The sequence below is a fragment of the Monodon monoceros genome, unplaced genomic scaffold, assembly GCF_005190385.1.
Source record: "Monodon monoceros isolate NGI ecotype Baffin Bay Population unplaced genomic scaffold, NGI_Narwhal_1 Super_Scaffold_13, whole genome shotgun sequence".
NCBI classification, from domain to species: domain Eukaryota; kingdom Metazoa; phylum Chordata; class Mammalia; order Artiodactyla; family Monodontidae; genus Monodon; species Monodon monoceros.
Window position 1 is genome coordinate 27,093,741 of NW_021703769.1, and position 25,243 is coordinate 27,118,983.

At 40.8% G+C, this 25,243-nt stretch overlaps 1 protein-coding gene across 4 annotated transcripts in view; it reads right to left on the reverse strand.

The window, feature by feature from the left end:
• Positions 1-6,310: 6,310 nt before the first annotated feature.
• The window catches only part of CSNK2A1 (casein kinase 2 alpha 1), a 55,453-nt gene continuing 36,520 nt past the window's right edge, over positions 6,311-25,243 (reverse strand). For 3 of the 4 annotated variants that reach the window (XM_029220028.1, XM_029220029.1, XM_029220030.1), the window contains 10 exons: positions 24,511-24,612; positions 23,946-23,996; positions 21,833-21,892; positions 20,312-20,395; positions 15,687-15,797; positions 14,673-14,774; positions 13,069-13,169; positions 12,090-12,238; positions 10,977-11,063; positions 7,404-8,782 (listed from right to left, as the gene is read on the reverse strand). In XM_029220028.1, the coding sequence (XP_029075861.1) occupies positions 8,667-8,782; positions 10,977-11,063; positions 12,090-12,238; positions 13,069-13,169; positions 14,673-14,774; positions 15,687-15,797; positions 20,312-20,395; positions 21,833-21,892; positions 23,946-23,996; positions 24,511-24,612 (963 nt within the window). In that variant the 3' untranslated portion in view covers positions 7,404-8,666. Of the gene's footprint in view, positions 8,783-10,976; positions 11,064-12,089; positions 12,239-13,068; positions 13,170-14,672; positions 14,775-15,686; positions 15,798-20,311; positions 20,396-21,832; positions 21,893-23,945; positions 23,997-24,510; positions 24,613-25,243 lie in introns of all 4 variants that reach the window. The other variant, XM_029220027.1, reaches the window with a different exon arrangement.

A 25,243-nucleotide genomic window follows, 5' to 3' on the forward strand; every position in this document is an offset into this window, starting at 1 on the left:
CTGGCAGCCCTAGCTCTCACATACTTTCTGCATCTGACCCTGTGAAATATAGCTGAATCGTCTTTGTCTCAGAATTTCCAAGAAAAGTCCCCAGACCCTGGGACTGAGAGTAGGCAAGAGGTGGAGATTAATTTGTGATTGCCCTAGGGTTTACAATACACATTTTAAATTAACCAATTTGCCTTCAAATATCCTGCTTTCATGGATAGTATAAAGACCTTACAACTGTAGATTCCCATTTCCTCCCTTCTGTTCTCCATGCTGTTGTCACATGCTTTGCTTCACTTCTGAAATCCTTCCTTCTCTTCCCCTTCTACCTGGAACCCCGCCTCACCTCACACTTGCAGACAACCGCTTAACTACATTCTGTCACTAGTTAGTTTGCATTTTCTAGAATATTATATGGATGGAATGTATGTAGTCTTTTTTGTCTGGTATTCACTCAGCATAATTATTTTAAGATTGACCCATGTTGTTGCACGTATCAAGTTTATTACTTTTTATTGCTTAGTATTTCATCATATGGATATATCAATTCATTTATTCACATTTTAAAAATTTAACGTACACTATAAATACACAATTCATTGCTAGTATTTTTGCTTTAGACCTGGGGCCAGCAAAGGATGACCCATATGCATGCCAAAACCAGCTCACTGACTGCTTTTGTATGGCCCATGAGCTAAGAATGGCTTTTACAATTTTAAATTACTGGCAAAAAAATCAAAGTAGAATAATTTGCGGCACATAAAAATTATATGAAATCCAAATCTGAGTCCATAAATAGTTTTACTGAAACACAACCATGCTCACTTACCTATTGTCTAAGACTGCTTTCATGCCACAAAGAGTAGATTGCTTGCAAGAGATCATATAACCTGCAAAACCTAAACTATTTATCTGTTCCTTTACAGAAAGTTTGATGACCTCCTACTTTACACTTCTTTTTTTAAGGCAATTAAATTTTTTTAAAAATTTACTTTCATTTATCCCATTTCCAGTACTCTTAATTTCACTGTGTAGATCCAAGTTTCTGTCTGGCATCATATTCCGTCTGTCTGAAGAACTTCCTCTAATATTTAATATTCCTTTAATATTTCTTCTGGCAATATATTCCCTCAGTTTTTCTTTGAGAAAAAGCTTTATTTCTTCTTCATTTTGAAAGATATTTTCAGTGGGTATAGGATTCTAAATTGACTGTTTTGTTTTTCTTTCAGCACTAAAGTCACTCCATTGTCTTCTAGCTTGCATGGTCTCTGATAATTCTTAGCTTCCTCTGTAGGCAATGTCATTTTTTTCTCTGAGCTGCCTTTAAGATTTTTGTCTTCTGTTTTAGCATTTTGAATATGATATGCCTAGTTGTGTATAAGTTTGCTTGGTGTTCTTAGAGCTTCTTGGATTTCTCTCTGGCTTGGTGTCTGTCCTTTGGCCTCTTGTGCCCCAGCAATCCACCAGAACATGCCCTGGGTAGCTGCCGCAACTTCGGCATGGGACCCAGAAGGAACTACATGGAGCAAACCTGAAACCAATCAACACAGAAGCCCAGTCCAGCCCAGTCAATCCTCAACCTGAAGCAGAGCTGCTTGGCTGAACCAGTTTAGGTCAGTTGAACTATAGCTGACCTAGAGATCTGTGTGAGGATAAATGTGTTTTTTGTTGAAAGGACCAGAGAGCAAAAAGCAAGAGAAAGAAAGTTTATCTATAATGATTTGTTAGAAACCTGGACAGGGATTCCTGGAAGCACAGCTATGAAAAGACAGTCCAGGAAGCCGAACTAAGCAAGAGACGTGGGTTCTGATGGCAAGTGCGGGCTCTGGCAGCTCGAACCTGCTAAGGCTGGACCTCTCTCAAGCCAGCTCCAGCAGTCCCTCCTCTGGGAAGGCTTTCCTGACCATTCTTCCTCCCCCAAGAGTTCAGGACTTCTTTCTTCCTAAGGAGTTTTTGTACAACATCACAAACTCCCTTCCCAGAAGCAACTACAGCTAATATTTTGTTTTCCTCTAATCTTTTTACCCGGAAGCAGCCTTTTCTTTCAAGTGCCAGGGGATTCTTTGTTTTTACCTTCAAAGGCACTGAGGCTGTCTCCTATCTCCCTGGGGGCATTCAAACCTTAGCCCCTATGCTCTGAGGCCCATCTGTATCCAAGCCTTGTGTCGGGGGCTCACTGTGACTTCAATACCCACTTACCTTCAGGATGAATGCTGTCTTCCTTTCTGCCACCTGGGAATTTCCACTTTTTTCTTTGAAATTGGCTATTTATTTGAAAGTAAATTATGTCAGTCAGCATCCTCACATATTTGGAGCAGGAGGTGGGTACTTACGAGTTAGCTCAATCCACCATGCTGACTAGCAATATGATTTTTTCCTGGGGAACAATTTGTTTCCTGCCTTTCTGCTTGCGTCTCATCTCTCCCAATCTCCAGTGTTTAGCGTAGGACCAGGCTCGCAGACATCAACACGTCTGTTGAGCGGCATATTTTATAAACGAATTCTGGAAAGACCAGTCAAGAAGATGAGTCCATAAGAAACTCCGATCCTGGGCCGAGGGGACAGAGCTGAGTGGGTGAGCAGGGAACAGAATGAGGTGTGGAGAGCTGTGGGTATTTAGGTTTCTTCATAGGAAGTTCACCGTGGAGTTCCCAGAACTGTTCAACACAGAGAAGCAAAGTCCTCCCTCTCTAGATAAGTCTACAAATGTTTAGCTGTAGCCGAGACTCCGACTCACACGGTGAAATCAGGAAGCCAGCTGCCAGCTGCTGCTGCTTTTCCTTTTCATCATTAGAGGAGCCAAGAAAATTCTGTCCAAGCTGATGATGCAAGAGTAAAGCTGACTCAGAAATACCAATCCCCTCGGGAACTTCTCTAAGAAAGGGACTGTCCATCCTATAAACTCCCATCTGGAGGTGCCTGGGGAAGAGCTTCTTACGTTGAGACCACTAAGACTCTGGTGATTATGACCACAGGGAGGCAAATCCAGACTGTAATTTGCTATAGTGCAAAAATATTTGGCTTTCAGTAGAGAAATTAAAAATTCAGAGGAGATAAGAGTGATAGAATCTTAGAGAAGAAGAGTGAGAGGGGGCGAGAACAGGGCAATGCTGGCCTTCATGGAAATTAGAAACAACTTGCGTCTGTTGAAAACCTGTCATATTTAATGCATGGATTTTTTTTCTTCTAGAGCCAGGTATTTTACTGCCATCTACTGTAAAACTCTAGAAATAAATGCACAAGTCTATGGCATTCCTATAGACATGGAATCTTTTTCTGCACGTAACCGGCACAACTATACAATCCAGAGTGGAAGTGAATATTTAGCCCAACTCTACTGTGTGCCAGGCACTTTCCAAACATTTATCATCTAATCTTATAACCCACCTTGTAAAATAGGTATTAACACCCCAATTTTACATATGAAGAAGATATTAGAACCTCTGGGGCAGGGAGGAAGAGAAGAGGGGCAAAAGGGGCTTCATCTGTATTGGTAATATAGACTTAACTTGGGCAGTGGGTTCATGGGTGTGTTACAGCCTCTTTACAACTTGGTACATCTAAAATGTTTTACAATAATAATTTAAGTCAGTTTTGAAGATTCAGAGAGGTTAAATTACTGAGCCAAAACTACACAGCCAGCCATAACTCTTATCAGAACCAGGGCATTTATAGTTCTACTAGGTTGCTTCTCTGAAGTGGTTAAATTTAGCACAGAATCACAGTAGAGCTATGAAATCTAGAAAGCACTTGTCCATATTGACTCCAGAACCAGACTACCTTGTGACACCCTCTATGTATCTGTTCTACTTGGAGAACAGCCTGAATTTCACATTGTTATATACCAATGGTGGAAAGCAGGGGATATTGTAGCACCTAATTCTACTAAATTGGTCAGGATCGTTGCTCAGCCCTCAGCCACTCAAGGTTGCACCAAGGGCTCGTTAAATTATTAAATAATTAAAATAAATAAGTAAACATTAAATAAACATTTTGTCATGTTAATCCAGTCTGGCCTGTGGCTTATAATTATAGCTGCACATCTATGAACAAGGCTCTTCTCATCTTGAGATGTTCTTTATTCAACAACACTCCCACTAATTTATTGTGTGTGGAGGAGGGGGAAGGTGGAACTGGGAGTGGAGGATGGAATTACTATTTATTGAGCATCTATTATGAGCCTGGTATGGTGCTAAGCATTTTCCTCGTGCTACTCCATCTGATCCTCTTCAATTCTGAAGGATATTAACACACTTAAAAAAAAAGTTTTTTATGAGGATGCACAGATTACTAAGACATACAAGGTCATCAGGGACTTTACATGCAGGTGGGGAGAGAGACAAAAATAACATAAGGTCAGGTGTTATAAGGAAAAAGGGTGCAGGGGTAGTGACGGCAGTGGGGGAAGCAGAGAGAGGTGACTTTTACATAGGATGGAGCATCAATCAGCACAAGGGAGGAGGAAATTACCAGCAGGGAAGTACAGGCAAGGACTGTTACGATTAAACAACTACTCAAACCCAATTCTAATCTCAGGAGAGAAATCTGCTAGTGGGAGTGGTGACAAAACTAGATTTTTTCAAGAGATACTCAAAAGGTCAGTTCTAATTGTAACCACACTTGACAACAGGTGAAACAAGATGAAATTTAAAGATTGAGAGGAAATAAAAATTTCAAAATCTGTCAACCAATCCACAATTTTCTCTACTTTAGGACTACAGTAATTAGCCATACCCTGAAGATCGAATTTTACCAAATATATTCCTCTGTCTCTAATAGGCCCACTCTAACAACTTACTCTTCCTATCTGTCTCATGGATAAAGTAAGAGTAAATGTGAGAAATTAATGTTCATGTAAGTTAGGCATTTCAGATATAAGATATTACACAATGGTTCCTTTTATCTAAACCACACTTCTCAACTCCCAATATTATTAACATACGGATGCACTGAACATTTAAAGGAAACTAAGAATTTGGGATAACGGCATTTCCTGATTTCAACTTTTCAACTGTTGTTAAATGAGAAAGAATAAATGAAAATTCAAGTATATACTGTTGTAGAATTTACTCATTTGACATTAATAAGCAAGTAAACTCGTTTCACCTCTTTTACCAGCCCTTTTGGTAGTTTCTATTAAAGCTGCCAAGTATGTTCCCATTTGCTCACCGGCAATACCTTCATTCCAGGCACCAAGACTGCACGTCGCCTCCTGCACTGGAGGTCTCTCCAAGGCTGACCTTCCACAGGGCTTACTGCCATTCACTGAGCACTGGTCTTTTCTGCTAACAAACCAACTGTCTCCATGGACCTCTGTATTTACGCACTAACTCAAACTTTCTAAAATCAGTGTCAGAGCTGAAAGGGAACTCAGAAGACATCTCATCCAGACTCCCCTGACTGAACACACACTGGTCCCAAGAGAGCCAGAGGAGAGATCATACTGTGAATTACTTGCAAAGTCAGGGCCAAGGACTAATCCCCCATACCAGGGGCCAGGGGTATTAGGTTGAACAAGGGCATAACAGGTGCCAGACACTTGACATTTACTCTCATTTAATCCCAAAGAAGCAGTGGCTCCATTTTATAGATGATGAAACAGATTCAAAAGTAACTTGCCAAGTAGCCAAGTATGTGACGAGGGCAGGAATGAAACCAGTCCTGTTTAGCAACAACATCATGCTCTCTTCACTGTATCTCAATGTCAAAAACTCCTACACTTCAGTGCTCCTCAACCAACCTTAATTCATCCCATTTCACATCTCCATCAGCCCAGTATTAAATTCAAAGCACTTGAGAACTAAGCCATCTGTCACACACACGGTGTCGGTTGGAGAAGCATATTGCTCAGGCTGCAGGGACATTTCATTTGTTTAAATGTTTTTATTAAAAAAAAATTAAAGACCTTCATGGCACAACTTCTTCCCAGCACAGTTATGTTTTAGTTATACCAAATACAATACAATTACAACCAATAAATCATCAAGGTGGGGAGGGGGAACTTATGACTTCAAACTTAAAAGGGGGGAGGGAGCACTTCAAACAAAGTTTAAAAAATACTTAAAGAACCTTTCAGAGTAATTGCCAACACAAGTGTCTTAGATTGGCTTTCCATTTCCTGCCATCTAATCAATGCAGACACAGGTAGTGCTGAGAAATGAAGTGTCCCAATACAAGGTATACAGATGAGGTAATTTACAACAACACAGAAGTTGTTACTCTGTAAACCCTTGCCCCCCACCCACCCACCCAATTGGGTCTTTTTTTTTTTTTCATGCTTCTGCAGTGACTCCTTAAGTAGCATTTTAAATACTTCTATTTATTTTAAAAGGCTCTTGGGTGGCATTTCAGAGTCCTCTGCATTCACCTTACGTTTCTTGCAAGGTCTGATGCATGTTAGGAGGTCCAGCTGTTTGCAGCTCCCCACATCAGCCTCAGCTACACCTAGGTTCTCTGAGCTACAAGGGTGGGATGTGAAGTCTTGATTTACAGCCCTCCTCCCCACCTCAAAAGAAGTAATTCATCAGTCATAAGTGTCCTGTTCAAATCACAATCCAGTGCAAACATAATCTCAAACTGCATCTCTGGCACATCTGGTGCTTTGAGGTTCTGCACAAATTCAACATGGTAACCCCCACAGCATTCTAGGGCATAAAAGGGTCGAGAACAATAAATATCCACTGTAAGTGGCCACGAAGAAGAAGATCACCCTGCCACATAGAATGTTTTCCCTATGGTTGAGAAGCACTATAAAAGGAGGCTTTAGCTTCCTCTAAAGTTTACCATTATATTCACTAAAGCCACCACCTTTGATAAAGTTACTAGAGCTAAGATGGGTTACAAAGTTAGATAAGTTCATTAAATTCAACTCCTCAAACAATTATGTTTATCTATGATGCCCAGGTGAGAAAGACGTGTGAATCTATAAAGGTAGGAGAATGGGGAACTAAGACTTCAGGCCTTAAAATATGTTGGAAGAATTTTTCCTAGTCCCCACAAGCAGCTACGGTAATGAAGCAACAGGAGAAAATACAGAGCTGATGGTTTTGCTATTGTGCTTAAAAAACTAGGCTTCCTCAGTGAAGCACCTGATAAACTTAGGTGGCTGGATTACAGTGGAAAATCCACTTTACACACACAAACACACAAAAACTGGCGACTTTTCCCATCCCCAATCCCTGCACTGCTGAGACACAAAATGAATTTATGGCAAAGGATCCTTAATCCCCAGAGACGCTTTGGCTTGTGGAGCTTTTTTAAGGCCTCTCTGCCTGCCCGGTACCATGGGTTGAACGAGGGTTGTATAAAAATGGGGGCCTTGGGAAGCCTCCACGGTACAGGGCTGCAGGCCCCTCAGATGTGAACGTGAGCCACCCACCCAGCGAGACCTTTACACAGGGAACTTAAATCTAACCTTGATAAATAAAACCAAACGTTTATTTACACCAAAGAATTCCAACACTGGATCTTTCACATATGAAGGACAAAGTATTATATATATACACACAGCAAGGGGTGGCAGGGCTGTAACAAGAGAGTTTAGTTTTCCCACAATTACAGGTCTACCATTTCAGTTTCACTGGAGATAGTGGCTCTGCTCCTACCTCTCAGGTACATTTACAAGACTGAGGGGCAGGTCTTCTCAATGGATGGCATGTGAGGGAAGGGGAAGGTAGGAGGAAAAGGTAGAAAGCTTAAAATAAAATGCAGTGGCCACATCTCTCACTAGCTCTTCAAGAGTTACTAGCATGAAACCAACATAGACAATGTTCTTTTCTTTTGTAAAAAGCAATAATTATACCCAGTAACTAACTGAATTCAAAAGGGCCAAGTCAAAGAAAACTGAAAAAGACTTTGCCTTCCCCCTCCTACCAGCTATAGAGCATGTTGGGAGATGAAAGGGGAAGAGGACCAAGGTAAGGAGCCTGGGAGGGACTGTATTAAAGTTTTAAACTGAACTGAAACTAAATTGTAAGTGAGTTGGATTTAGGTTAGGTCAATAAGACATGATTCATACTGAACAGACGTTTTCAGGACCTGTCTGCACTTTGGGTAGATTTTCAGCATCTCAGTGTAACTAAGACATATTTCCACTAGATTCACCAGTATAACCCCACTGAAGCACTTTTGGAGTAAAGTGATATAAGTGACTAGCAGTACACTGCTCTTATAGGTTGGGTCCTTCCTTCCTCCTTCCTTCCCACCTCCCTTCAAGAAGCTACATTTTTGTAATCTCTGGAGGAGAGCATGAAATACAAACCCCTCAAAGTGTGGGATGGTAGGGGAGCAATGGTGGGCATGGGAAGAAATCTCCACCCAAACGCAGCAGCCAGAATTGAGGCTGGTTTATCTTTGTTCTTTAGTGATGAGGAACCGAATTTGGAAGGGGAGAAAAAAATTTGTCCGTGAAATATTCCACCTGCAGATAATTTTTCAGGGAATCCCCTGAGTTATGAAAAGTTCGAGTTAAAAAAAAAAGAAAGAAAAAAAAAGAAAATCAGCCTATTATAATTTTTTTTTTTTTTTTTTTTATGACTGAACTACTATAAATCCACAAGCAACGGTTCAGACACGGTGCTTCTGAAGTATTTCACCCCTCCCCGCCAGGCGCAAGCTGCATCAAGGGAGTAAGTGGACTCCCCAACCTCTGCTCAGGCATCAGGAGACAGAAGGGGCCATTACTGCTGAGCGCCAGCGGCAGCTGGAACAGGCATCCCGAGGGGGTTGGCAGCAGCAATCACTGGTGAGCCTGCCAGAGGTCCAAGGGGTGAAGGGGTTGGCACTGAAGAAATCCCTGAAAGACAACAGCTGACAGTGAGCTAGAGACACCGTGGAAATCTTAGTCACCAGTTTTTCAGAGCACCTATCGCAAAAGTGACACCAATTCTCATTTTATTAAAGGCCTCTCCTTAGATTTTTACAAAGTAAATCTAATTTCAAATTAAATCTTCACAAATTAAAATGACAAGCTCTAATAAATTTAGTAGACAGGTAAAGAAATCTAAGTTTGGAGAGTTTAAGAGGTTTGTCCAAGGTGCATGGCTAGTAAGTGGCATCTATGCTTAGATTCCAACCCAAGCCTGTCTAGGGCAGCATGTCCAACCAAACTTTATGCCCTGTAATCTGTACTAACGTGATGGCCACTAGCCATATGTGACTACTGAGCACTTGCAATGTGGCTAGTGTAGCTAAGCAACTGATTTTAAAATTTTATTTGATTTCAGTTAATATAAATAGCCACATGTGGCTAGTCACTGTGAACTGAACAGTAGAAGGCTGGAGTCAAAGTTCATGCTCATGACCACATTCCCTTGTTAGCCAGCATTTTCAGTGCAGAAAGGGATCATTTCTCAACTGTAAGCTAAAGTAGTGTTTTAGGATTTACTTCCATTTAGTTTCTTCCACCCATGATCAGATTACCTGTTAGACTGCCCTCAATCAGCTAGTTCTTCACATTTTCAAAATGTTGTATATTTTCTGAATAGCTAATATAGTTACATGACTTAAAAATAGCTGAAAAGAGTATACAGTGAGAACTCTGCCTTGCCCTGTCACTTGGCCAACTTACGGCACCACTTTTGGGGTGTATCCTTCCAGAAATATTTTATGCATATACTTAAATATAATTTTATAAAAATATGCATATAAGAATCACATATAAGAATGTGATTATATATTCTTGCCCATTCCTGGTCTTGGACATGGTCCTGCATCTTGCTTTCTTCATTTCACATTACTACTTTGGAGTTGAAACTAGACAAGAACAAGAAACACTCATTCTCTTCTCTAGCCATATAGCATTCCACTGAATGGATGCCCTGTAATTCATTTTATCAGTTCCCTACTCTACACGGAGCTGTTTTTAATGTTCTTTGATTACAGATAAGGCTAGAATGAGTAACCTTGGACATATATCATTTTGCACGTTGGCATGATACCCAGAGGATAAACTCTAGAAGGCAGCTAGTTCTTTAAAAAAAGAATTCAGACAACAGCAATTCTTTGAGGGTGTCTAAGCACCCTCACGATCACGAGTATATCCATGTGGACGCTGCCTACATATATAATTCTTAGGGGACAGGCCTATGGCTTCTTTTCGGTAACTGTGGTTTCTTCTGGGTAAAAACTCACTCTAAATCATAATGACTCAACAACATTAAAGATAATTTCATATAAACCATTATAATTTACTAGGTACACTGTAGTTGCTCTGGAAAAACTCAGAGAACCATTCTTTTTTTAATTAATTTATTTTATTTATTTTATTTTTGGCTGCGTTGGGTCTTTGTTGCTGCGCGCGGCCTTTTCTCTAGTTGCAGCAAGCGGAGGCTACTCTTCGTTGTGGTGCACGGGCTTCTCATTGCAATGGCTTCTCTTGTTGCGGAGCACGGGCTCTAGGCACACAGGCTTCAGTAGTTGTGGCTCGCGGGCTCTAGAGTGCAGGCTCAGTAGTTGTGGCACACGGGCTTAGTTGCTCTGCAGCATGTGGGATCTTCCTGGACCAGGGCTCGAACCCATGTCCTCTGCATTGGCAGGCAGATTCTTAGCCACTGCACCACCAGGGAAGCCCGAGAACCATTCTTATACGCATATATACCCATGTACAAACCCCATCTCTACTCTCCCTCATGTTCTTAATCTTGTTTCTGAGGACAGCATCACCTACTGTCACTCTAACCTGTGAGATGAAAGGATCTCTTTGCTCCTCATGGCTTGTTGAGACTTTCAAGTCCCAAATAATTTTTGTGATTCTGGCCTAGAAGAGACTGTTGATACTCTTACTCAAGGCAGGGCCATTAAGGTATACCAGGTTTCAAAAGCATCCTGAAACCTGGTGGGGAGAGCCATACAGGTCAGTATGTCAATAAGGTAATCATTATAGAGAAGAGGGAGGGCCACAGAAATCAGGTCACAAAGAGGGAGCAAAATTAAGAATGATAACTGACTTCTATCTTTTCTTAAAAAAATAAATTTACCAATGAACTGACCTGACATCATATTGGCGCTGCTGACAGGCGTACTGCCCCCTGGCATGCTAGATGAGCCCATTCGAGCCTGGTCCTTCACAACAGTGTCTAGAAAAGAGACAAAAAGGTTAGATTCTGTTATGCTTGAAGGATTAAACTAATGGGCTGGGGCCTTAAAGCTGTCATCCTCATTCTTTACATTTTATTTGTATTCCATATTATTCCCTTAGTAGTAGAATTAAGGTGTCAACTGCCTTCACTATGAATTGAACAAGTAATACAAAATAAAACTATCTTTCCTGTCAAACTGTGGTAAAGGCCAACTACTAAACTAAATAGTAGGAAAAGGAGGTAATTATCACTAGTAGAGCTAATTTAAAACAAAACCAATCCTGTTAGAATTTAATGACATAATACAATTTACCCTTACCCAAACAGAAATATATTATCGGAGTGAATTGGTTTTACTGCGGTTTACAGCTTGGTGCCAAACAGGCCAAAACTACAGGCTTGTGCAAATTAGTGCTATGACCACAGACTTCACTCTACATCTCCATCAGCCTTTCAGTCTGCTTTAGGTACAGGAGACTGAGCAAGAGTGTAATTGATTCACTAAAATACCACCCAACCACTCCCCAAGGAACAACCCAACACAGTGAGGATGGGGTGCAGCTAAGTGGCATTTTCACTCATGACAACAGTTAGCTATACTCACAAACCTAGGTCAAGGTGTTCATACAATAAGGTTTTCAAGCCTTTTTGGCTCTCTCCAACAAATGATTAACAAGAGACGGGACAGATATAGGGCTGTATGTTCTAATCCAACCACTCCAGACTAGCCACTGAGAAGTGTCACCCACACAGTAAGAAAAGCAATTTATTTAGGAGTGATCATAAGTCAGGTACTCTGTTAGATAAGAATCCTCTCAACAATCATGGTCCCCACTGAAGAAACCAAGGCTCACTGTGGGTGAAGTAACCTTGCAGCAAGCTAAGTACAGGAGGTTGGAATTCCAATTCTGTTCTGTAGGGCTCTGGGCCCAGGGCTTTCTTCACAGCATATATTCTCCCCTGCCTGGTACAATCTACTGGGCAGGCCTGCACAGGCTCTGTGGACTGAACAGCTGGACTCACAGAAATAGGGGTGCTCCATGGCCTCTCTTGCGGTGAGCCGTGACTGGTGGTCGTACCGCAGCAGCTTGTCCAGGAAATCCAAGGCCTCAGGGCTGACAAGGTGCTGGTTTTCACTGTGGACAAATCGTTCCCATCGCTTACGGGAATGTCTGCAGAGCCAAAAGGGGGAATGAGAAATGGACCAAGGGGCAGAGAAGCCCAACATTTCACTCCTACATTTTCCTTAGTGGCTAGGATTCCAGCCAACCACAAGAGAAATAAAAACTCAAGAGACTAGTCTTATACCGCTCTGCCACTGCAGAGACAACAAAGCTAATTGGAGAGACTGGAAATAGCAGTGTTGCAGAAAAGAGAAATCTGGGTCCCCACAATTTTATGAAACATAATTCAGGTTACTTTACAGGACTGAATGCTCCTGCACAGCAAGGAGGGCCAGGTGGCTGGGCTAACCAGACCTCCCTCCCCATCCCCCACACTCCCTTTCCTGGCATCTCTGCCACTTGGCCAGGAAAAGCCTTTGTATCAAGAAAGTTCACCTCTTCCTGTTAAGTGGTGAATGAGTTAGTGTTGTGTCTAGTCACTATTTTTAGAGTCTGTTGTCTGCACATCAGTCTTGAAGCATGTACTTATTCTATGACTATTTCTTTCTCTTAGAGACAATTCTGTCATTTAGAGAAGCAAGTTGAATCAGGAGATTTTGATTTCTGACTCAACTGTAACCCTTCTACTAGACTCTACATAGTCAGGAATCTTCTGACTACAACCTCCACACTCAGAATCCCGTAAGTGAGTCTGGGGAAATGGCCATTCAATCCAATGCTTTTATCACAGGCCTGCCTATGCAGCATTCTGTAGCAGTGGACCAGAGATACCTCAGCAGTGTTGGCAAAGAGAACATAACTATTCTGGGGATCCAAAGTACCAGTTTACACCCAAACTGCTTAAGGCACAGATGCACAGATTTTATTTTGTGACTTACCTGCCCAAGATATCGTTAAAACGTGGATCTAATTCAATGTTGTATTTGTCAATATAGTCATATAAATCTTCTGTCCCCAGAACCTTGGCTATCCTCACCAACTAGGATTGAAGAAGACAAAACCCACACCAAAAGCATATTACATGATTAAATCAACAATTAACCATGACTGAATTAACAGAACGGATCATCATGGCTACAGGTATGAATGTTACAACCAATTTACTTCAAATTTTTTTGCACAACATGAATGGATTTCCACATAACGTTTCCTAAATTATTACTGATGTGAATGTATCAAACAGAAAAAGCAAACCACTTTATAACCTGCTTCCTTCCTTCTGGTGAAGTCTTATTTTTTTCCCCCTTACAACCCAGCTGAAGATGTCACTTCCTTTGGGAAGCTCCCCCCCAACCCCATATACTCAGACCACTCATTCCCATTACAACTGTCTTTTGTATCTTGTCTACACTTCTACTCTGACATTTACTACTGTAACTTACTTTCTTATGTGTTTGGTTCCCTTGCTAGACAGACTACGAAGGACTTTTGAGATGAGGGGCTATTCTTTCTTTTTGTCTATATTCCTCAATTCTGCATGGCACCTGATAAAGAGTTGCTGATTTTAACCGAATTCACATGGTATTCTTCGACTCATATGAAAAATGGTCATCATATGTATATAACATTCTCGAAATGATAAAATTGCAGAAATGGAGGTTACAACAGAGAAGCATGAAAGAGGGGGAGGGGAACTTGGTGCGACTATAAAAGGGCAAATGAAGGATCCTTGAGGTGACAGAGATGTTCTGTACCTTGGTTATATTGATATCAACATCCTGGTTGTGATACTGTACATAGTTTTGCAAAAAGTTATGTTAGGGGGAAACTGGATAAAAGGCACACCATATTTCTCTGTATTAATTCTTACAACTTCACATGAATTTACATTACCTCAAAATAAAGTTTAATTAAAAAAAAAAGTCATTGTGCTCAAACAAGGCAACAGTACCTTCCACAAGGCCCTAGAATCATTCCAGGTTCCCTTGAATGAAATGGCCCCTTGATCTACAAGGGGAAGTGCAGCTAGTATAAAAAATACCATCTATATTTCTACTGACATGCATCAACTCAATCTGTATGACGAGACAAAAGGATCACAGAAATACCACATATAAACCAACATGTTGGAGAAAACATTCCTAACCCTAATAAAAGCTCACATTAGGAGATTCTAAGGTAATATCCTATATTTTAAACTATTATTCTTTGAATTGTAAAATATTTCCTAAAACATGTATATACAAGTATATCTCACAATTAAACAAGCAATGCAAAGGAAAAACTCTAATTTCAAAAGCTAAACCAGTAGTTCCCAAGACACCAATCTGAGGATCAATGTCAGGTTGGCTGACAAGCGAATATTTGAAAATTATTCTAGGGTCCCACTCTCAGATTCTAACTTATTAATTTAATAGCTCTCAGGTGGGGGGGCCAGGAATCTGTATTTTAGCAAGATCCACTGCAGCTTCTAATGGGTAAGCAGATCTGGCCGTCACTTGGTAAGACCAGTAAATTTCCTAATAGGAACAACATATATCACCTGATCATAATTGTCATGTCCATGGAAAAATGGCTCCTTCCGGAAGATCATACTTGCCAGCATACAACCCAAGCTCCACATATCCAAACTATAATCATACATCTGCATTAAAGAAAATGTCGTCATCACACATGAAATGACAAGAGTGAATCCTGTCACTTCAAATTTTTTTAGAAAAGCTTTTTATTAAAAACAAACCACTCCACTGACTTAAAGTCCAAATACCAAAAACATGTTTTTCTTCTATGCATTCCCACCCATGCTCCCCCACCCTCTCATTTTAAATCTGTACATACTATTTTGAATTACTTTCTTCACTTACGTAAGAACAACCCAATTGTCAGCCTATGGAAACCTTCTAACGTGTATCATTTTTTTATTGCGTGAATGCTTCAGAATTTAATCTTTAACTTCTCCTACAACAGGATAGTGTTCTGTTTTTCACCATTATAAATAATGTTGTAAAGAATATTTTTATGTATAAAATGTTTTTTGAACTCAGGGTTATATCCTCAAGACCCCAGAAAAGGAATTTCTAGGACAGAGTCTGAACTTTTTAAGGTATCTGATAACACGTGGGAGGACTGGGGCAGGAAAGGTATTCCCAAGGATTTTGTTTCCGTGAGAAGAGTGCTTTCTTTTCTTTTTTGGTAGGGGGAAGGTCTTTATATCTAGATATAATTTAAGAAGAGAACATTTTTTTCAGTTTACTTTTAAGGTTGGTTAAATCTAGCTTACAATTCTCAAACTAGCTGTGTAATTTCTGATTAGAAAAAGTGTCTTTCTCTTCAGTTAGGATCAAATGCAGGTCTATTCATATTCTACTGACATTATGACAATACAAACATAAGTTGTGGCAGATGAACTGAAGTGATTCATATTTTACATTCATATAAAAGGGATAGCCATGGATGTGCATAAATGGCCTACTCAAAAGTGCAAAATGACATTTTTTGCAAATTATGTGCAAAATAAACACAAGGACCAAAATTTTATCTGCCCTCCTCTTCTCACCTGATAGTCTACAAGTAGCTCAGGACCTTTGAAATATCGGGAAGCAACTCGGACGTTATATTCTTGGCCAGGATGGTAAAACTCAGCCAAACCCCAGTCTATTAGCCGTAGCTGAAATAAAAAGATAATAAATAATGAGTGACTTTATCTTTTAAGTTACCCCTCACACTGCCATTAGAAGTACTCTTTTTATTTGGCTGCGCTGTGCAGCTTGTGGGATTTTAGTTCCCTGACCAGGGATTAAACCCGGGCCCTCGGCAGCAAGAGCGCAGAGTCCTAACCACTGGACCACCAGGGAATTCCCTAGAGTAATCTTTTTAAAAATAACAGCCATGTCACTCTCTATTGAAACCCCTTCAGTGACCACCTATTGCATTTAGGATGAAAATAAAACTTCTTAGCTTGACATACAGGGTTCTCTCCAGGATCTAATTCCTTTGCTCTAGTGAGACTTACAGTTCCTGAAAAATACAATCTCATTCTGCGCTTTTGCAAATTTTATTTTTTAGTGATTTTTAAAAAAACATCTTTATTGGAGTATAATTGCTTTACAATGGTGTGTTAGTTTCTGCTTTATAACAAAGTGAATCAGTTATACATATACATATGTCCCCATATCTCTTCCCTCTTGTGTCTCCCTCTCTCCCATCCCTCTAGGTGGTCACAAAGCACTGAGCTGATCTCCCTGTGCTATGTGGCTGCTTGCAAATTTCTTAAACTGCTCATCTGACTAGAATGTCTCCACTATTCAATATAGACTCCTACTGTGGTGAACACCTCATCTTTTGAGTTACTTAAGTTAGCTCCTTTAATGAAGTCTTTTCTAATTATGCAAATAGAAGCAACTATTGTCTTTGATATGCCCCCCTACCCAACCAACCTTAAAATTTCTTTAATAGAACCTACAGCTCTTTACTGAATATTTGTTTGCTACCTTTTAAAAAAAGATGGACTGGGGACTTCCCTGGTGGCACAGTGGTTAAGAATCTGCCTGCCAATGCAGGGGACATGGGTTTGATCCCTGGCCTGGGAAGATCCCACATGCCGTGGAGCAACTAAGCCCGTGTGCCACAAGTACTGAGCCTGCACTCTAGAGCCCTCAAGCCACAACTACTGAGCCCGCATGCCACAACTACTGAAGCCCACGTGCCTAGAGCCCGTGCTCTGCAACGAGAGGTCACCGCAATGTGAAGCCCACACACCACAATGAAGAGTAGCCCCCGCTTGCCACAATTAGAGGAAGGCTGCGCGTAACAACAAAGACCCAACGCAGAGAAAAATAAATAAATAAATTTATTAAAAAAAAAAAATTGAGTAAAGAAGAAAACGTTTTAAAAAAAAATATGGACGGTAAGATCCTTGAGGGTAAGGACTGTTTTATTCACCTTTGCTAATTTTTAGAATTCAGTGTAATGCCCAGTACACAGGAGAAAACCTAAAAACATTTACTGAGTGAATGCAGTAAGAGAAAAGCCACACAAAACAGCTCTTACCAAAATGTATCCTGAAAGTGGAAACAGTAGTAGCAAGGACAAGAGGCAACCTTAGCAACTATACCCCAATTAAAAAAAAAAAAAAAAAAGGCAACCTTATTTGCCCTTTGTGTGCAAACCATAACCATGATTTGAAGTGTGAGCAGTAGGGTCTGAGTAATGCCTGACTGCTCCAGTACTGTCTCCAAAAGTTCACTGTTAATTAGGTTCAGTGTCTTCTTTTAGTAAACAAAGGGAAATATAACAAAAGGTATGAAAGAAAATATAACTTTTTTATCACTTTCTCTTCAACCTCTTAATATCAGTGCTCCAGAGCTGTCCCTGAGCTTCCTGTCTTATCAGTAAGTATTCCCAGATGACCATTTCTGGTCTTGTGGCTTCACACACAGTATCTCTGCTTTTCCCACCTATACTCTCTAGCCCACACATATCACCAGCCATCTCTCTGTGATCACCTAACAGACATCTCAAAACTAAACCTCTGATAATTCCCTGCAAAACCTGTTTCTCCCAGATTCCTCCTCCTCTGTTACCTTCCATTTATCCTGTCATTCAGGTCAAAAACTTTTCACCCTGGACTCTTGTCTCCCTTTCACCCCAAGTCTAATCTGTCAACAAATCCTGTTGGCTCTACCATATTCTGACCATATCATCACATCCACTGCCATTGCTCCGGTCCATGCCATCACCAATCTCTGATTTATTGCAAGAGCTGCTTTTCTTAACTGGTCTACCTTTCACTTTTACCCTCAATTCTCCACACAGGAACCAGAATGATCCTTTTAAAAAGTATTTTTATTTAAAAATGATTATAAATTCATAGGAATTTGGAGATGTTCTGTGTACCCTTCACCAGTTCCCCTGATGGCAATATCTTACATAACTATAGTACAATATCAAAACCAGGAAACTGACGATTCAGAGACCTTTCTTTTTCAGCAGTTTTGCATGCATAAGTGTGTATAGTACTACACAATTTTATCACATGTGCAGCTTCATACAGCTTACACCACAAGATAAAGGACATCACCACAGATGTCCTTTGTGCTATACCTTCCTCTCACTTTCTAGCCCCTGGTAACCTCTCTGTTTTCTAACTATCGTTTTGAGAGTATTATAGAAATGGAACCATCAGTTTAACTTTTTGAGGCTGCTTTTTTTCACTCAGCATGAGACCCATCCAAGCTGTTACATTATCAATAGTTCTTACTAATCAGTAACAATACCACACAGTATAGATACACCAGAGTTTGATGAATCATTTATGCACTGAAGGTTTTTGTGTGGACCTAAGTCTTTGTTTCTCTGGGATAAATGTCACTGCTGGATTGTTTATAGCTTTTAAAGAAACTGACAAACTATAAAACAATAGTTTGACATTTTCCAAAATGAGTATGCCACTTGACATTCCCATCAGCAATGTATGAGAGATTGAGTTACCCTGCATCCTTGTCCGTATTTGGAACTGTCACTATTTTTTATTTTAGCTGTTCTAATAGATGTGTAGTGAACTTTTAAATACTCAAGTGAGAACTTACCAACCCTCTGCTCAAATCCTGCAAAACCCCTGTGTCTTCGGAGAAAAGGCCTGACAGTGATCTTCCAGGTTTTGCATGATCTGGTTCTATTTATCTCTCTGATCTCCTTTCCTTCCCCTCTTCCCCGTGTTCATTCTATCCCAGCTCTATCTTTGTGCTGTTCCAACATGCCAGGCACATTCTTGTCTCAGGGGTTTGCATCTGCTATATCCCCTTCCCGAGACTGCATGGTTGATTCCCTTCAAGCGTTCTCCAAAATGTCACCTTCCTAATGAAACCTTCTCCTTACCACCTTGTTTAAAACTGCAACACCCTCTGCCACTCCCTATTCCTGTTTTATTTTTTCTTCCACATCACTTTTTTTTTTTTTTGCGGTACACGGGACTCTCACTGTTGTGGCCTCTCCCGTTGCGGAGCACAGACTCCGGACGCGCAGGCTCAGCGGCCACGGCTCACGGGCCCAGCCGTTCCACGGCATGTGGGATCTTCCCGGACCAGGGCATGAACCCGTGTCCCCTGCATCGGCAGGCGGACTCTCAACCACTGTGCCACCAGGAAGCCCCTTCCACATCACTTTTAACTTTCTATCCTACCAGTCTCCCCCAGATGTGAACTCCTATGGACAAGAATTTTTAATCTATTTTTGTCTCACACATATATCCCCAGCCTCCAGAACAATACCTATTACATAGTGTGTGCTTAAAAGAATACTAACTGAATGAACAAATCACCTATATCCCCAAAGCCTACAACAGAGAGCCATCACTGCATAAAAGGTGGGCTTGGGTCACCTTAAAAAACAGAAATGTAACACTGCAGCTTTCATTAAAAGTACTTGTAGAGCTCAGGGGCCTCATGATACTTGCTAATAAACAGCAGCATTTTCTGAATATTTCATCCATTTCACAACTGTACACACTTAATTCTCACAATAACCTAGTGGCATGCAAGACAAATATTACTTGTATACCCACTGTATAGGTTAAAAAAAAAAAAAAAGAGGCAGATGAGGAGAAAGGCATTTCCCAAGAGAGTAGTTTTTAAGACTAGAAACCAGGTTCCCTGCCAAAACTAATGTTTTACCCACTACACTAATGTTTTCTTTTTGATAGGAATATGAATGAATGAATAAATAAAGTTTTAATCATTGTGATTTTTTAAAAAAATTTATTTTATTCTAGTTGATTGACAATGTTGTGTTAACTTCTGCTGTAAAGAAAAGTGATTCAGATATACATACATTCTTTTCCATTAGGGTTTATCACAGTATACTGAATATAGTTCCCTGTGTTATAGAGTAGGACCCTGTTGTTTATCTATTCTAGAAACTCCCAGTCCATCCTTCCCCCACCCCCCTCCCCCTTGGCATCCACAGTTTGTCCTCTGTGTCTGTGAGTCTGTTTCATAGATAAGTTCATTAATGTCATATTGTAGATTCCACACTGATTTGTTCATTCATTCATTCATTCATCAAATATTTATTAAGTGCCTAACAGGTACCACGGACTATGACAGATGCTAGGAATAAAATGTTGAAGATGGGTTGTTAACTCCATCATGTTGATAAATAAGACTTGTCCATCTATCACTTTACCTTTCTGTGCTCATGATCAATCATGACATTATGGGGCTTTACATCTCTGTGCATAATCCCCATGCTGTGACAATAATCCAGGGCCTGTGGGAGGAACAGGTAAGAAAGGAAAGCGTTAGCTTGCATAAGAGTGATTTTTTAGTTAAAGTCCCTTACCTTTTCCTCCACGGTTTTCCTTCTAGCCTCACAACACTCCTGAGAGTCAAAGTAAGGACAATCACTTCCGCAGGTACTTTTTAGAGACTTGTGCAAACCCATGCATGGCCTCTAAACTTCAAATCCTGTTCTTGCACAGTTGTTTCAACATCCTTTTTGTTAAAAAGACTCAAAGCGTATACCAATTACATGACTTCCAATTTCTCCCCCTTACCCAAAGCCTGGATTATTTTCACAAACACGAGCCCCTCAAAAGAAGAAAACTGATCTATACTACAAACCCTGTATTCAAAGAACAGTAATTCTTTAGCAGCTAAGAGTATGCAGTAGAGGTCGGCAAACCACGGCCCATGGGCCAAATACGGCCTGCTGCTCGTTTTTGTGAATGCTTAATTGGAACATGCTACAACATCAGAGGTGAGCAGTGTGAGAAAGACCCTATGGCCCACAAAGCCAAAAATTTTACCATTTGTCCTTGTAAAGGAGTTTGCCAACTCCTGATTTATGACATCAAACCCAATTTGAAAACCATGTCCAATCTCAAACTAGTGAGTGGCATAACCTCTGGGGCTTGCTAATCCAGGCCCTCAAGTCAGCTGATGTCATTGGCCAAGTTCTTGTCCTTTCTGAAGGGCAACTTGGGTTCCTATGGTTCCCAGGATTAGGCAAACATATCCTTAACTTTCGGAAGTCCTGCTTGCCACAAGAATGCATGAGCCAATGGAAAGATCAAATATTTCTGCTGGCATAGTCTCTTCAGGGTACTTCTAAGGTTCAAATGCAGACTTTATGTCAATCCTCATTTAGTAAGACACTAGCCAACTCTTAGCAATCTTCTTATCTATAAAGCTCATCTTCTGACTACTGGAAGCAATATATTTGGTGATCCCACTTCAGGAATCAAAGTTCATTCTAAATCACCAATCTCTAAGCACAGATTTACATAATCTTTAGGACAATGGCCCTTTGAGGGCAGAGTTAAAGTTTACTGTTTTACTTGTTCAATTTTAAGTGAAATAAAGTACACCAGAAGCCATTACACCAGGAGTTATTTATTTTTTTTACAAGTTTTGACAATTTAACTGTAACTTTCGTAAGAGCAAGATACAGATATTTGTTAAGGAGTCCCACCTCTCTTCTAAATACCCCTTTCAAAGCATTATAAATTATATTCTTACTAGACCCTTATTCCATAACCTTTACATCAGCATAAGAATTCTGATGCTACTAATTTATTAAAAATTTATATAAACAGACCCCCAAACCCCATATTTTACAAAGTTAACCCACTGGCTTTTCTAGGGTCATTTCGATTATTTAACAAAGGAGAGATCTAATGATATTTAGTATTCAAGGTTCTCTTACCTTCAGAATCTCATACATGTAAAATCGAATATCATAGTCTGTTAACGTCTGGTACAATTGCTGTTAAAGACAAATGCAACATTTGAGCCATGAAATAGTACTGAAAGGAAGGAAATTTCTCATCCTCATTTGTAGTAATTCAAATCAAGACTGGGCTCATTTACCACTGTTCTAAGATCTGTCTGTTCACCACTCTCTACTTCTCCAATATAAAACGAAAGAGACACTTTGGGTCTTTAACTCTATATATAAAAGTGAAGAATTACTTAAGTTCATATTGCTGAAGCTATAATCTACTTTTGGGAACATACCAATTTACATATGGAACACGCACTGATATACATTTGTAGTTTTTCATTTACCTCCAGATCTTCTCATAAAACACGTGCGCAAACACATAGCCTCCTTAGTAGGGAATTAATTCCCCTTTGGCCTACAGTTACAGGCAATGCAGATCACCAGTGGGTATGCAGATGGACTGCTGTCAAATCTGCTGAGCCAATTTAATAGAACTGTCCCAATTTGAAAGTAAACTCTGAACATGTCATGAAAGTAAACTCTGAACATGTCATGTATCTTTTCCAGTTTCTAAAGAGTTTCGGACTTTAAAAAAATGTACATATCATTAAATGGTCAGTGGTGTCCTCTGACAACATTTTCCTTGAAATTATCATTCTGATTCTAAAACAATTCTTCTTCCTTTTTTCCTCCACTCAGCAAAAGAATTCACTCATTTATTGATACCTAACATTTCTTTTTTAAAAATTTATGTATTTATTTATTTTTGGCTGCACTGGGTCTTCGTTGCTGTGCACGGGCTTTCTCTAGCTGCAGCAAGCAGGGGCTACTCGTTGCTGCAGTGCGCGGGCTTCTCACTGCAGTGGCTTCTCTCGTTGCAGAGCACAGGCTCTAAGCACGCGGGCTTCAGTAGTTGTGGCACACGGGCTCAGTAGTTGTGGCTTGCCGGCTCTAGAGCACAAGCTCAGTACTTGTGGCGTACGGGCTTAATTGCTCTGTGGCATGTGGGATCTTCCTGGACCAGGGCTCAAACCCATGTCCCCTGCATTGGCAGGCGGATTCTTAACCACTGCACCACCAGGGAAGACCCATATACCTAATGATACTGGCCTGGTGCAAAGGCAAGTCAAATACCTTTACAAATTAAAACCCAAGAGAGTGCCTACATTCTTCTGTTGTGCTGGAGTTGAGAATTGTTGAAATTGGCCAGAAGTCAGAGTATCTGTTGCAGAGGTTTGCGCTTTACCAGAATTTACACTACCCTTCCCCACCCATCTCTTTTTAAGATCTAGAACCCAAAGATTCTGAGGAATCCTAAGGTATAAGCAAGCAGTCCTTGCTTTTATATATAGACAATACATTTCTTCTTGAACTTTGTCATTTTAAAGAGAAATGTCCTAAGGCCGGATCCTGACTGAACATGAGCTGTTGCTTTCATTAAGTATGACATCACCGGAAACTGTCAAACGAATGGTAAACTGTCAAATGGTGAGAAATAAAAGTACTGGTCATTAGAAAGAGCACTAAACAAATAAAAAGGCAAAATACCAAGATATGGAAAGTGAGCACTGTTTGTACAAGAGTATGTCTATATTTAAATTTAGCACTGTAAGGGGACTTCCCTGGCAGTCCAGTGGTAAAGAATCCGCCTTCCAATGCAGGGGACATGGGTTCGATCCCTGTCAGGGAACTAAGATCCCACATGCCTCAGGGCAACTAAGCCCGCATGCCGCAACTACTGAGCTTGCGTGCCTCAACGAGAGCGCCCACACGCCCTGGAACCCGTGCACCACAACTAAAGAGAAAACACGCACGCCACCAACTAGAGAAGTCCGTGTGCCTCAACGAAGATCCCGCGTGCCACAACTAAGACCCAATGCAGCCGAAAGGAAGGGAGGAAGGGAGGAGGGGAGGGAGGAAGGGAGGAGGGGAGGGAGGGAGGGAGGGAGGAAAGGAAAAAAAAATTAGCACTATAAGGATGAAAAGCTCTTTTTAAGTAAGTTAGAAGGAAGCTCTTCTAACAGTAACATCCCTGAAAGACTTTCTATGTGGTCTAAAAACCCAACAGCTTGAAATGGTTGGTTATACATTATACCTTGAAGTCTGTGTTGTTTACGTGTTCAAAAACCAAGGCGGGAGTTCGTGACTAGGGGAAAGAAAAAGAAAACACACATTAGTAATAGCCCTGGCAGCTTTAGTGGGCACAATGTTTGTGGACACTACGTGGTGAATTTGGCAGTCCTTGCCTCAGTAGTAGGAAACCCTCTATTGCTATAAGCCCTCCCCACTCTGATCATCACCACACTTAGGTCATATTGGGGATGGATTTCAAACAGAAGACATGGAGCTGAAGTCTCACCAGGCTCTAGGCAGCCCAACAATGCGCCCATCGCCCATCGGCATCGGACCTGAGTTTGCAAAATGGATTAACACATTTCAGTTTCCAGTGCTATCAGTCTCTTAGCCTAGAAGAATAAGAAATAGTCTGTGGGTGGAGATCTCTTTGAAAGAAAGACCCAAGCTACTTAAGTGGTGTAACTGATTAAGCACTTTTAAAGCAGGACTTAATGGCAGAGGGAGGAACAAACAGAGGCCAGTTGTGCTCAGGGTCAAACACCACCTCAGCTCTGGTGGGCCTTACTAGCACCTATTATACTCACCACAGGGTCTTTTACAATGTCTGCCAGTGTGATGATGTTGGGACCGCCTCGCAAATTCTCCAAAATCTTTATTTCACGCTTGATTTTCTTCTTCTTTACTGGCTGAAAGGGTAAAAGTACATCATTAAAAAAAATTATTTCAGGATATTTCAACAGGTAATGTAATACATGAATGGCTTACTTATGAGCTCCTTGAAGGAAGGAAATGTGTCAGAGTTATCTCTGAATCCCCCTTCTCCTAGCCCTGTACCAGGTATTTTGCAGGTACTTAGCAAATACTGAATTGAAAGAAAAAAAGATTTCCACTCCAAAGACCAAAATTCTGCAGAATTACCATTTAATTCCAATCATCAGGCCTAATGTGTTAACTTTTAAAAACTATACAAACTAGGAATGTAAATGTAACACTAAGATATATCTAGAAAAATCTTTTTATTAATTAGCATGAAGCATGGGGCTCTTTCCATTCCTTCCTCTAAGTCTTATAAACACCCTACAGAAATGAAGGAGATCAGGACCAACAGCAAAGATGGCCACACCATCTTTTTTTTTTTTTTTCTTCTTCGCTGTATGCGGGCCTCTCACTGCTGTGACCTCTCCCGTTGCGGAGCACAGGCTCCGGACGCGCAGGCTCAGCGGCCATGGCTCACGGGCCCAGCTGCTCCGCGGCATGTGGGATCTTCCCGGACCAGGGCACGAACCCGGATCCCCTGCCTCGGCAGGTGGACTCTCA